General features: G+C 44.1%; 1 protein-coding gene across 3 annotated transcripts in view; it reads left to right on the top strand.

The window, feature by feature from the left end:
* The window catches only part of LOC126470904 (ligand of Numb protein X 2-like), a 492,663-nt gene that overhangs the window by 185,087 nt on the left and 294,213 nt on the right, over positions 1 to 13,363 (top strand). For all 3 annotated transcript variants that reach the window (XM_050098936.1, XM_050098935.1, XM_050098934.1), the window contains one exon: positions 5,109 to 5,201. In XM_050098936.1, the coding sequence (XP_049954893.1) occupies positions 5,109 to 5,201 (93 nt within the window). The remainder of the gene's footprint in view (positions 1 to 5,108; positions 5,202 to 13,363) is intronic.

Here is a 13,363-nt window from a genome sequence, read left to right on the forward strand (position 1 = left end):
AGTACCTTTGTATACGCTGATGGCTCTCGGACTGACAATGGGGTCGGGTGTGCCTTCGTCATTGGCACCCATGTCTTTCGATATCATCTTCCGGCAAACTGCTCAGTATTTACAGCCGAGCTCTTCGCCCTGTATCAGGCCATGTAGTACATACGGCGACGCAGCCCTTTCAATTGTATCCTCTGCTCAGACTCACTCAGCGCCCTTCAAAGTTTATGTGCGCTGTACACTACGCAACACATAGTGCAGTGGGTCTAGGAAAACTGTCACTTGCTCACTCTTGGTGGAGCCAGTGTGATGTTTTTGTGGGTTCCTGGTCATGCTATTCTGCCAGGAAACCTGGCTTCTGACGCTGCTGCCAAGCCTGCAGTCCTCGTACCTGAGTCCGCGAGTTCCTCTGTTCCTTCGCTGATCTCTGTGTAACCGTCTGTCAGGAGGTGGTGTCCCTTTGGATCGGCAATGGCCCTTCCTTGACAGGAATAATCTGAGGATTATTAAGACTCTCCCAGCGGCTTGGACGATCCCCTCTCGGTCCTCCTCCTGGGAGGAGGTCATTTTTAACTAGGCTGCGTATTGGGTACTGTGTTTTTAGCCATCGTCATTTGATGAGTGGCGCTATCCCACAACTTTGTACACATTGCTCCCAAGTTTTAACTGTCCGCCACTTCCTGATGTAATGCCCATTTTTTAACCGTTTACGTTCCCGCTAGGGTTTACTGTGAGTTATCGGCCATTTTAGGTAATGACGCACGGGATGTCGACCGCATTTTACTTCTTATCCACCAAAGGAATATGGCGACGGCCATTTAATTTTTATATGAAGATGGTATCCGTTCTTTAGGACATGTCACATGTCACAGTTAAGGCTAACTGGCCATTGACCTCCTTCTGTGCGGATGCACACGCATTGCCCGAACTGTTACGAGACTCGGTAAGATTGTTTGCCGCGAGTAATGACTGCAATGGGCAGGGGCACTACGAATGTAGTGTGTGGACATTAAGTTGGGAATGTGGGTCTCACGGGGAGCATGCAAGGAATAAATCCCTGCCGTCGCACTATCCTCTGTGCGGTCGGTGGCTCAGTGGATAGAGCGTCTGCCATGTAAGTAGGAGATCCCGAGTTCGTGTCCCCGTCGGGACATACATTTTCAACTATCCCTGTTGATGTATACCAACGCTTGTCGGCAGCTTAGGGTCTTGATTTAATTATCAATTCATTTAATTTGTAGTCTCTGACCTCCGTTTCAGTATGGTGTCTTTTTTAGACCTTTCTCCACATGCCTGCTTTTAGCTGTCTTCTATTATGTCAATAGGGATTGACGTATAGTCGTTTTTTAACTCCTCTCTGTCTTCGTGTTCTATAGTTTTGACTTTCCACACACTTATTAGCCACTAAGTCTTTGTCCTCCTTCAAAATACACTCCTGGAAATTGAAATAAGAACACCGTGAATTCATTGTCCCAGGAAGGGGAAACTTTATTGACACATTCCTGTGGTCTGATACATCACATGATCATACTGACAGAACCACAGGCACATAGACACAGGCAACAGAGCATGCACAATGTCGGCACTAGTACAGTGTATATCCACCTTTCGCAGCAATGCAGGCTGCTATTCTCCCATGGAGACGATCGTAGAGATGCTGGATGTAGTCCTGTGGAACGGCTTGCCATGCCATTTCCACCTGGCGCCTCAGTTGGACCAGCGTTCGTGCTGGACGTGCAGACCGTGTGAGACGACGCTTCATCCAGTCCCAAACATGCTCAATGGGGGACAGATCCGGAGATCTTGCTGGCCAGGGTAGTTGACTTACACCTTCTAGAGCACGTTGGGTGGCACGGGATACATGCGGACGTGCATTGTCCTGTTGGAACAGCAAGTTCCCTTGCCGGTCTAGGAATGGTAGAACGATGGGTTCGATGACGGTTTGGATGTACCGTGCACTATTCAGTGTACCCTCGACGATCACCAGTGGTGTACGGCCAGTGTAGGAGATCGCTCCCCACACCATGATGCCGGGTGTTGGCCCTGTGTGCCTCGGTCGTATGCAGTCCTGATTGTGGCGCTCACCTGCACGGCGCCAAACACGCATACGACCATCATTGGCACCAAGGCAGAAGCGACTCTCATCGCTGAAGACGACACGTCTCCATTCGTCCCTCCATTCACGCCTGTCGCGACACCACTGGAGGCGGGCTGCACGATGTTGGGGCGTGAGCGGAAGACGGCCTAACGGTGTGCGGGACCGTAGCCCAGCTTCATGGAGACGGTTGCGAATGGTCCTCGCCGATACCCCAGGAGCAACAGTGTCCCTAATTTGCTGGGAAGTGGCGGTGCGGTCCCCTACGGCACTGCGTAGGATCCTACGGTCTTGGCGTGCATCCGTGCGTCGCTGCGGTCCGGTCCCAGGTCGACGGGCACGTGCATCTTCCGCCGACCACTGGCGACAACATCGATGTACTGTGGAGACCTCACGCCCCACGTGTTGAGCAATTCGGCGGTACGTCCACGCGGCCTCCCGCATGCCCACTATACGCCCTCGTTCAAAGTCCGTCTACTGCACATACGGTTCACGTCCACGCTGTCGCGGCATGCTACCAGTGTTAAAGACTGCGATGGAGCTCCATATGCCACGGCAAACTGGCTGACACTGACGGCGGCGGTGCACAAATGCTGCGCAGCTAGCGCCATTCGACGGCCAACGCCGCGGTTCCTGGTGTGTCCGCTGTGCCGTGCGTGTGATCATTGCTTGTACAGCCCTCTCGCAGTGTCCGGAGCAAGTATGGTGGGTCTGACACACGGGTGTCAATGTGTTCTTTTTTCCATTTCCAGGAGTGTATTTATAGAGTGAGCAAACGTACTCTTTTTCTTGGGGTCTGAGTCCCGCTTCAAAGCGGGCTCGGCCGTGTTACTATTGATTTGGCAGTGTTAGTTTCATAACTATCACAGACTGTGTCAGTTTCCACATAGTACGCGTAATATTTTTCGAGGCATTTGCCTGTTAGAACGACGGAAAAGAGATTTTGTGATTGGCTGACTAGATGACATGTCCTGTACCCTCCTCGATGCTATGATTCGCTGATGAGACCACGTGTCTGTGCTACGATTGGCTGATAGAAGCAAATCGAGAAACCGCCATCTCGATTTTAGTACTTCCGAAACTAGCGTGCTATATTTCGTGGTTTTCGCTTATTACAAAAATGTGCGATTTCAGTGATACACCACATTAAAAATCTCTCAAAAACGCGTCGTTTTTAGTACGGTTTGGTGTGCTTCAGTGGCAGAAAGTGCTACTTCGATACATAAAATCGTCAGTAGACTGACGAACAGTTCTGAGGAATTGCTCGAAGGATGATGATGATGATGATGATGATGATGTAGATGATGTAGATGATGTAGGGTACCTCTTTCGGTCTTTAATGAGCACTCCTTAGAATTCTTCGAATCTGTGTGGCATCTTTATTCGCTATAAATACTCTTATAAAGGGTGAGTCACTAACTATTGCTACCAAGAATAACTCCGAAAGTGTGATAATAGCTGAAAAGTTTATGAGACAAATGTTGCATGGGACAATGGGGGCCATAATATGTCAGTTTCTTTTTGCTAGGTGGTGTCGCGTTAGAGGTATGAGGGTCAACTTTGTTTTTTTTTTAAATGGGGTGCTATAGTTTGATACTTATTTTTTGATAGCGGCTATCGAGACGAATCCAATGATGTGTAACACTAAGGTCTTTGAAGGTCAACGAAGGTAAAAAAGGTGGCATGAACGTCCATTTACAGAAGTCATTCGAAGTGATGACCGTTGGTATCAGTGCAGTGCTGCAATCTTCTTATCATGGATTGAGTGGTATTCCTTATGACATCAGCACTTATCGAAGCACATGCTCTGACAATTCTCTCTCGTATATCGTGCAAATAGTAAATATTCGACGGATATGGCATATCCCTCTAACATGCCATTGATATGTTAACACCATTCAATGGTTTCGCAATACAGCACTAATAGGAACGGAAAGCCTAGTATCGTCGAATCAACCGAATGTGAATGATGTATTCCTTCGAAGAACAAGTCGATATGCGCATTGAATTCTACCGATGGGCTCATCTTCAGATTCAGAGGGATGAGACATATATTAATTTGATTTTATTTACTGGCGAGGCTACGTTCACGACCCATGGAAATGTTAATTTGCGTAACATGCATTATTGGGCAACTGAAAATCCGTGTTGGCTGTTCGACCTAGGCCACTCTAGATACATATTCATAAATATTTTATGATTGTGATTCATTGTCAGGTGTGTAGTTGAACATCATCGGCCCTCTCAGCGTATTTCTGCGCAGTACATCTGTGTTTTACTTATCATTCTCCCACGGACGTTGTCAGTTGTATCACACACTTTATAGTGTGTGTTCCACGAGGAAAGGTCAATATTCAGGGTATGACAGGAACGCTCATCCGAAGCAAAAAAGTATAGTAAACATGAGCTCTAAGATGCGTAACTTCAGAGCTATGAGCACTACGTCATCTTCGATACTGAGAAAAAATTCGTTTCTACTGTAAGCTCTGTGCTGTCCATATTTTGAGAGTTGGTTATATGGACCAAAACAAAGAAAAAAATGTCCAGTAAGCGCGGGCGCTAAAATACTTACCTTAAGATGTTGGTGCTGAGTACGTGTTTAGGGAGACCAAACAACGACTGTCATCAATCCCTTATTCTCGCCCCCCCCCCCCTCCACCGCACCAGCCCCTCCTCCACTATTCCCCACGCCAACCCGCCTCCCGCCTGCCCCTCCCCTGCTCCACCGCCAGCACAACCCCCCATGTTTATTATACAGTTTTATCTTGTTTTTCTCCGTACTGTATGCCCTCAAAATATGGAAAGCAAAGAGCTTGCAGTAGAAGAGATTTGTTTCACAGTATCTAAGATGAAGTTCCCATAGCTGTTACGGTATGCATTTTAGACACCGTGTTTACTAGACTTGCTTGCTTCGAACGATCTTTGCTGAATATTTACCATTTCCTCTGTGTCCCCCTGTATATTTAATGTAATACGTAGATGAACTTAGTAACATATTTATGAAGATGTGTTTTCTTTCTTTCAGATTGTTAGAAAAGTTATCCGTCAAGTGTCCCAACACAGATGTTTGTGATAAAGTGCTCTCAAGAGGCGACCTCCAGGATCATCTTAAAAAAAGGTACGTTCCTTGTGCTACATTAGTCAATTTTCTTTCATTGGTGTCACTGGTATCATTGGCATCATTCATTGGTATCGTTAGTTTTTTCACAAAACATTTTAGAAACGTGTAATTTTACTTCCAATTCATGTTAACATTGTTCGAGAATCTCAAATGACATGAGACAGTCAGAAATTGTTTTCATATAATTCCATATTGTCAGTTCTTAGGATGTTCTTGTATAGCAGTTCTATAGGAAGTAATTTGGGCAGGTGAGATACTATCAATTATCTGGTGGAGTAACTCTAAATTCAGCCATAACATTGCCTACAAAACAGCTGCCAGTGTCACTGTTTTTGTGTGATCGATTTCCACATTAAAATTGTAGGCATACAGCGAATAGTTTTATAAACCATTATATATCCTGATGTATTTAAGCACAGTATCAAGGTATTATATCCTGCCATTTCTAAATAATTCGTTAAAACTGCGGTCTTCTACAACATGTACACATCCAGTTAAAAATATAAAATGTGTTCGGCAACATTAAAAAGACGTCATGATCAGTAACATCTAATCTAGTATTACTCCCGCAGTAGAGAAATTGCAGATCAATCTTATAGTTATATTTACAAGTACGAAAGAAACTGCAAATCAGTCTTATAGATACATATACAAGTACGAAAACTTTAATAGGTAAAGTCTGCTCGACAAACAATTCCTCCTTTACGTATCGGGAAGGTATAATATCGTCTATATTGTTACCAACAATACAAACAGGACTCTCGCCTTTGTGTTACCAGAATTACTGTCATTAGATATTTTTTACGGATTATTAACATCCTAACAAAAACTTCTGGAAGGATTGTGCATCTGATAACCATAGTAGCTGCAAATAAAAACCATACTTCCGCCACAGCCAACTTTTCTGACGAAACGATTAATGAATAGGCAGCCACATCCTTCCGCCATTGGCAAATCATTATAGCTCATGACTGGTCTTTTAAAAGTAGAGTATCGATGTATTGCATCCTATCATTATCGAATAATCCACTAACAAGACGTCTTCCACATCCAGCTGAAAAATAAAACACTTTTGTATTCGAATTTTAGGAGCTGTATCCGGAAAAGACGTCATGATCAACAACATCTGAGCTAGTATTACTCCTCCAGAGACAAATTGCAGAACGATATTAGAACTACATATACCATAATTTTAGTAAGTCTTCCCAAAGCGCATTGCCTGCTTTACGTACAAGAAAGGTATAATATGTTTCTATATCTCTGTCAACAAGACAAAATGTTCAAATGTGTGTGAATTCCTTAGGGACCAAACTGCTGAGGTCATCGGTTCCTAGACTTACACACTACTTAAACTAACTTACGCTTAGGACAACACACACACACACACACACACACACACACACACACACACACACACACACACACACACACGAGGGAGGACTGTAACCTCCGAAGGGGCCGCGCAATTCGTGAATGGCGCCTCAAACCATGCGGCCACTTCGCGCGGCTTCAGCAAGACAGTTAGACCCTCTAGACATGTATAGTTTCTCTGTGCATTCTCATATTTATGGTCAGTAGAATCTTCCACATTTTCAACACTATCAAAAAAGCCACTGAGAAGGTAATGTAGCGCACACTGATTTGCTTACGAATAGTTAGTCATCCAACCTACATACAGTCCACAGTAGAAGTGTCAGAATGACTCATGTAAGTTAAATAATTAAAACTGTAGAAATAGAGAGCATAGCATTATAACCAGTTCTTTACTCTAGAATGAGATTTTTACTCTGCAGCGGAGTGTGCGCTGATATGAAACTTTCTGGCAGATTAAAACTGTGTGCCGGACCGAGATTCGCTCTCGGGACCTTTGCCTTTTGCGGTCAAGTGCTCTACCACTGGCACACAGTTTTAATCTGCCAGGAAGTTTCAGTTCTTGACTCTGTTTATATGGAATGTGTGCACAACCACACAAGTCAAAAGCATTTACCTTTAATGCTCTGGAAGATATCGATTTAGACCTCATGTCAGTGTGCTTTACTGTTCATAAAAGTGTAGGATAAACACTTAAATGAGTCTTGGCAATGCAATGTCACCACCAACAACGATTTTTTTGCTAACGATGATTATTCACTCTAGTAACAAGAAACCATCATGTATAGGTCAATATGACAATGCTTCCAGCCACATGATGTTCGAAACATTATTGAATGTGCACTATATTTCGTGAGTTGTGATATGGATATCCCAGAGTCATGGGTTTGGTGCACAGGGTCCAGCAACAATGAGCAACATGCAGAGTGCTCCTCAGCACACCAAAAACGCGTACTTAGCGGTGTATATTTAATAAAATATCAGTTATAATGTCTATAATAAACGAGAGATGCAGCTCCCAAGCTCAGTCCAGCACTTATGCGCCTTGGTAGTAGTAAACGACTCTGAATACATTACCTCTTTAGACCAGCACACTCCCGCAGCTCAATTTTGCGTAATCGACTTCCATATTATATAATCAAAATTATAGACAGATAGATGATACTTTGCACACGTCGAACACAGTTCAGCTAATGATTTGTATCTAACATCTGGGTAAAGGCTCATGATGACTGCAGTATTTGGTCATACCGTCTAAATGTGGCTGTAATTATACTATTTTACGTGGATTCCCCAGAGCCAGGGGTAGGGTGGATGCGTTTCCTTTTTCTGTATGCGTGATGGTGTACGAATGAAGTAAGTTCCCTCTAAAGACACCTAGGCCACTTTATGGCAAGGGAGTAGGTGTTTGTTTAAATTATAGTAACGTATGGCAATAAAAATGTTGAACAAAGGACGGCCACAGGAGTTCACAGACAGGCAGATATGGCTATCTGGATGACCTTGACGATTATTCAGCCCAGACTATCCTGCTGCACAGAGCCGTAGCAAAGAGATACCCGTATGAAGCAGTATCATTGCTGACGACAGATTAGACCATCCACCGCCAACGTGCATTCTCGCCGCCAAAACATCTAGTCACTATATTTATTCCCAGTTTACCCAGTGTGGTTAGTATGTAGTGTGGGATATGTCAGTTTCAGCACCCTGCCTGTGTTTGAAGGATACTCATTATTAATGCACAGATAAGTTTTCACAACTATAATTTTTTTAAACACTGCAATGTGCTAGCTGTTCAGCACGTGTCTGTGGAATTCTGTGTATCAATCGAATTTACGTTAATAGCAACGACCGTACTTGGATTTTGTTGTAGTTAATAAACAAAAGTTGTAGTAATCTCACATATACTAATAATACTGCAGAGATATTTTCTTTACACATCTTAATTACGTGTCTTCATTGCACCTGGTAGTGCTACCTGTCTGAGAATGGTATCATGTGAGCTCGTTTCTGATTGGTCTAGAGAGAAAGGGGAAGAGGTATGGAGTACTTGCCGTTAAAACTGTTATCATCGTTTATCTGCAAAGTGGTCCTCACGTTACGACATGTTTGCTGTGTCGGAATACCCGATCTTAAATGATTGAGTGCCATTTGTGACAGAGACTAGGTCCCTGGTGTTGGGGGTGATTATAGTTACCTGCTATTTAAATAATGCAAATTTCTCTACTGTACTAGAGAAGATGGTCTAGTGTAGTGTTAAGGAAGTCAGACACACGTATTGTAATTGTGTGGATGGAGAATGGAGGACCGAAGTCTGGTGGCCCAGGTGAGTGGCATAGGTAGCACCCACCACATTGTTGAAGGCAGCTATTGTGATTGTGTGGTGACCCGCTGCCTTTTGGCAAGGACCTGGATGCTGCTAGAGTGGACCAGCAGGCTTGCTGCGCTGTGGAGCCAAGTCTGGAGGTACTTACTGCAGGAAGTAGACTGTGGCTGGTGTCTCCATATTGTCTCCTTACCTGGCATAGCCCAGGAACCTGAAGGTACTGCTGGACTACGAATGAATCAGCTCAAAACTGAGCATTATTTATACCAGATAGCAGTTCACTTGTTCCAGTGCACCACTCCTGATCACATTCTCGGACAACACCACGAAAACCCCGAAAATGGTGTCATTGCCTCGCCTGCACGATGCATTACTGCTGTGCTGGCAGATAACGCAATGGGAGGCTAGCCTATCTCTCAGTAATTTCACATCCCTGTTGTCGTAACTCAAATGTTGAAACACTACATTCACTAGCCACTAATCAAGCGCATTATTTCACTGGCTAAAAGTAATCGGACACCTGGGTAATCAAAGAGTGCTTGGTAGCCATCTTGAGCCATAAATTATATTATTTAAAGTGACCGTTATGGTCCATTAAGTGCACCCTAAATAAACAAAACGAGCCCAAGTGATTGTTTTTTTTTACATAAGGTTAAGTGCCCAGTTTGTTTACATAAGGAGAATAATGAACCTTTTGTCTACGTATATTAAACAGTCGCAAGCAGTGGCTATATGTATCTAGGTAGCCCATTTGGTAGTTTTGGCGGAAATCCTTGTCTGATCACCAGAGAATTTTTTAGTATAATATAACAACTGTATGGGAATGCAGGCTTTCTCGAAGAATTTTGATAATAATGTCTTCTTAGGTTATCACTCAAGTCACAGCGTCGTTTTGCAGCAATTTTTCAACAAATTTTTTACTCATCATCTTCGGGTAAAGTGTCGCGTTAATGTCCAGTTGGTATCTTTATAGCTGCTGGACCTATGGCTCCACTGCCTTGTCTGCAATGGCCTCTGGAAGGGTGTTGTGGATAGTCATGGGTGGAACCACAGGTGGATGGAGCATGCGCCTGTACGGCTTTACCGTCTTTGCATCGCTGTTAGTTCTTGTACATCCATTGTGCCACTACTTATGCATTCATCCATTATTCATTTTCAGAAATGCAATGAGGTCATGAGAGGTCAGCGTAGGTTCAGACTGTGGAATTGTCTGAGTGGAACCAACTATCAGCGTCGACTGAAGATTATTGTGAGATATTTCTATTCGGCTGTCTAAATCCCTTCGAAAGAGACCTGATGGTATGTCAGACCAATTACCTGATTGTGCCATACTAGTGGAGGCAGTTACTGTTTGCCAGCTGCTGACCTTTTCTCCGAATGACAAGTCTAATACACTACTGGCCATTAAAATTGCAACACCACGAAGATGACGTGCTACAGACGAGAAATTTAACCGACCGGAGGATGATGCTGTGATATGCAAATGATAAGCTTTTCAGAGCATTCACACAAGGTTGGCGCCAGTGGCGACACCTACAACGTGCTGACATGATGAAAGTTTCCAACCGATTTCTCATACACAAACAGCAGTTGATCGGCTTTGCCTGGTGAAACGATGTTGTGATGCCTCGTGTAAGGAGGAGAAATGCGTACCATCACGCTTCCGACCTTGATAAAGGTCGGATTGTAGCCTATCGAGGTTGCGGTTTATCGTATCGCAACACTGCTGCTCGCGTTGGTCGAGATCCAGTGACTGTTAGCAGAATATGGAATCGGTGGGTTCAAGAGGGTAATACGGAACGCCGTGCTGGATCCCAACGGCCTCGTATCACTAGCACTTGAGATGACAGGCATCTTATCCGCATGGCTGTAACGGATTGTGCAGCCACGTCTCGATCCCTGAGTCAACACATAGGGACGCTTGCAAGACAACCACCATCTGCATGAACAGTTCGACGTCGTTTTCAGCAGCATGGACTATCAGCTCGGAGACCATGGCTGCGGTTACCCTTGACGGTATATCACAGTCAGGAGCGCCTGCGATGGTGTACTCAACGACGAACCTGGGTGCACGAATGGCAAAAATTAATTTTTTCGGATGAATCCAGGTTCTATTTACAGCATCATGATGGTTGCATCCGTGTTTGGCGACATCGCGGTGAACGCACGTTGGAAGCGTGTATTCGTCATCGCAATACTGGCGTATCACCCGGTGTGATGGTATGGAGTGCCATTGGTTACACGTCTCGGTCACCTCTTGTTCGCATTGACGGCACTTTGAACAGTGGACGTTACATTTTATATGTGTTACGACCCGTGGCTCTACCCTTCATTCGATCCCTGCGAAACCCTACATTTCAGCAGGATAACGCACGACTGCATGTTGCAGGTCCTGGACGGGCCTTTGTCCATACAGAAAATGTTCGACTGCTGCCCTGGTCAGGAATTCTCCAGATCTCTCACCAACTGAAAACATCTGGCCAATGGTGGCCGAGCAACTGGCTCGTCACAATACGCCAGTCACTACTCTTGATGAACTGTGGTATCGTGTTGAAGCCGCATGGGCAGCCGTACCTTTACACGCTATCCAAGTTCTGTTTGACTCAATGCCCAGGCGTATCAAGGCCTTTATTACGGCCAGAGGTGGTTCTGGGTACTGATTTTTCAGGATCTATGCACTCGAATTGCGTGAAAATGTAATCACATGTCAGTTCTAGTAGAATGTATTTGTGCAATGAATACCCGTTTATTATCTGCATTGCTTCTTGGTGTAGAAATTTTAATGGCCAGTAGTGTATTTTCTGTGTAATATGGCTATCATCTGTGACAGGCTAAATATCCACAAGTATTTTAATCTCAGCGTTATGACTTGTTCAGGAGACTTAAAGGGTGTGCACAGCTAGTTGTAAGATCAGGATCGCGCCGAAAGCCATGCCAAGAGACTTGAACGACTCTTAAATGAAGTTTCTTTCTGTGGACAAATTCAAGAAATTTTATTCGTGTGTGAAATTGGCGAACGTTTCAGCTGTGATCGTTCAGCTGCTTGCAGACTAAAATAATAACTACATTAGTGACAGCACAGCTTAAAATACTGGACTCTGCTCGCAGAGGACCCATTCACCCTCGAAATCTATACTACACCGACACCCGGATTCGGTTCTGTAAAGCAGGTATGGCCAATCTTTCAGCTTGTTGGGCATGCCCGGGCATCATTGCCAAAGCCCTCAACGTCGCTTCACATTTCCGCCACCGCCACGGTATGCCATCTCAGAGCGAGAAGGAGAAAGAGGAGAAAACAGCGAAAGGCCGCGTTTAAATGGCAACATACTACGTCGCACTACGTACAAAACACAGGTGACAAACAAAATAAATTTTTAGGTCTATTTAATTTTGTTTGCCCCATGGAGGACCTAACATAATTTTGAGCTAGTACAAATTGTCGGCGTATGGATATGCAGACAATTTCACAGAGTTTCGCACCCAAATTGCCACTTAATCGGGACTTATTTAGTTTCATAGTTGGAAAAAAGGTCTTTTACACAAATATGTCGATTGGAACATTGTAACACTTTTGCAGTGTCGTTCTGGAGATCTGGAAGCTCTACGTGTTCAAAGCAATATAGGTGTCATGGGCAGTTTTAACGTAAAAAAAAAAAATTATCATTAAAACTGGAATTACCTTGAAGGTGAATCAGTTACGTCTGCAAATGCCCAGGGGCGCTTTCAACTGAAATGGCAAACAGTCTCGAAAACAGCTCAGAAGCAGATGTGAGATTGACAGTGACCTTAAAATCATTATAAAACTATCCTTGTCATTCTTTCAAGGCCACAATGAATTCTTCAGACCTCGCATTTTCTTTAACGCCAGTGAGCTTAGGGAACTGGACTGTCTTTGTCAGAATGTGTCCCCATGCATAACGCGATTTTCTTTTTAAATGCATTCTCATCAAATTAGAAATAAGTCACCCTGCAGTGTCTTACTGTGGGTAGTGTGCGGTTAAGTCCAATTAAAATGGGAAGTCTGCAATCTATTCCGGATGTTCCAATTTACATTCCTGTACTCGTTTTTCCGTCATAAATTCAACAATAGAGAGTTTTAAACCGAAAAATCGTAACAGGCATGCTCCTTGACGTAACCAAAGTACTTTGCAGTAATATGTGAAGTCTCCATATTCTCCTTTCTGTTCCATTGAAACTGTGGAATTGACGACGGAATAATGCGGGGACTTCATAAACTTTACTATTTGTAGCACCAAGTTCTTCACGTGCTCCGGGCTGCAAATTTAGCACAAAGTGCTTCTTGACGTACAGAACAACGAATCTCGTCTGCCGATAGTTGTAATTTTTTGCTCTTTCATTGTCGACTAAACCATTAAATTCTTTCTGAATGCGAATTGAGAATTCTCATCCCTCTCTTCTGTCATTCCCATTCATTTTAAAGGATTGCGACGATAGGTCGCGA

This window comes from Schistocerca serialis, chromosome 3, assembly GCF_023864345.2.
Source record: "Schistocerca serialis cubense isolate TAMUIC-IGC-003099 chromosome 3, iqSchSeri2.2, whole genome shotgun sequence".
NCBI lineage: Eukaryota > Metazoa > Arthropoda > Insecta > Orthoptera > Acrididae > Schistocerca > Schistocerca serialis.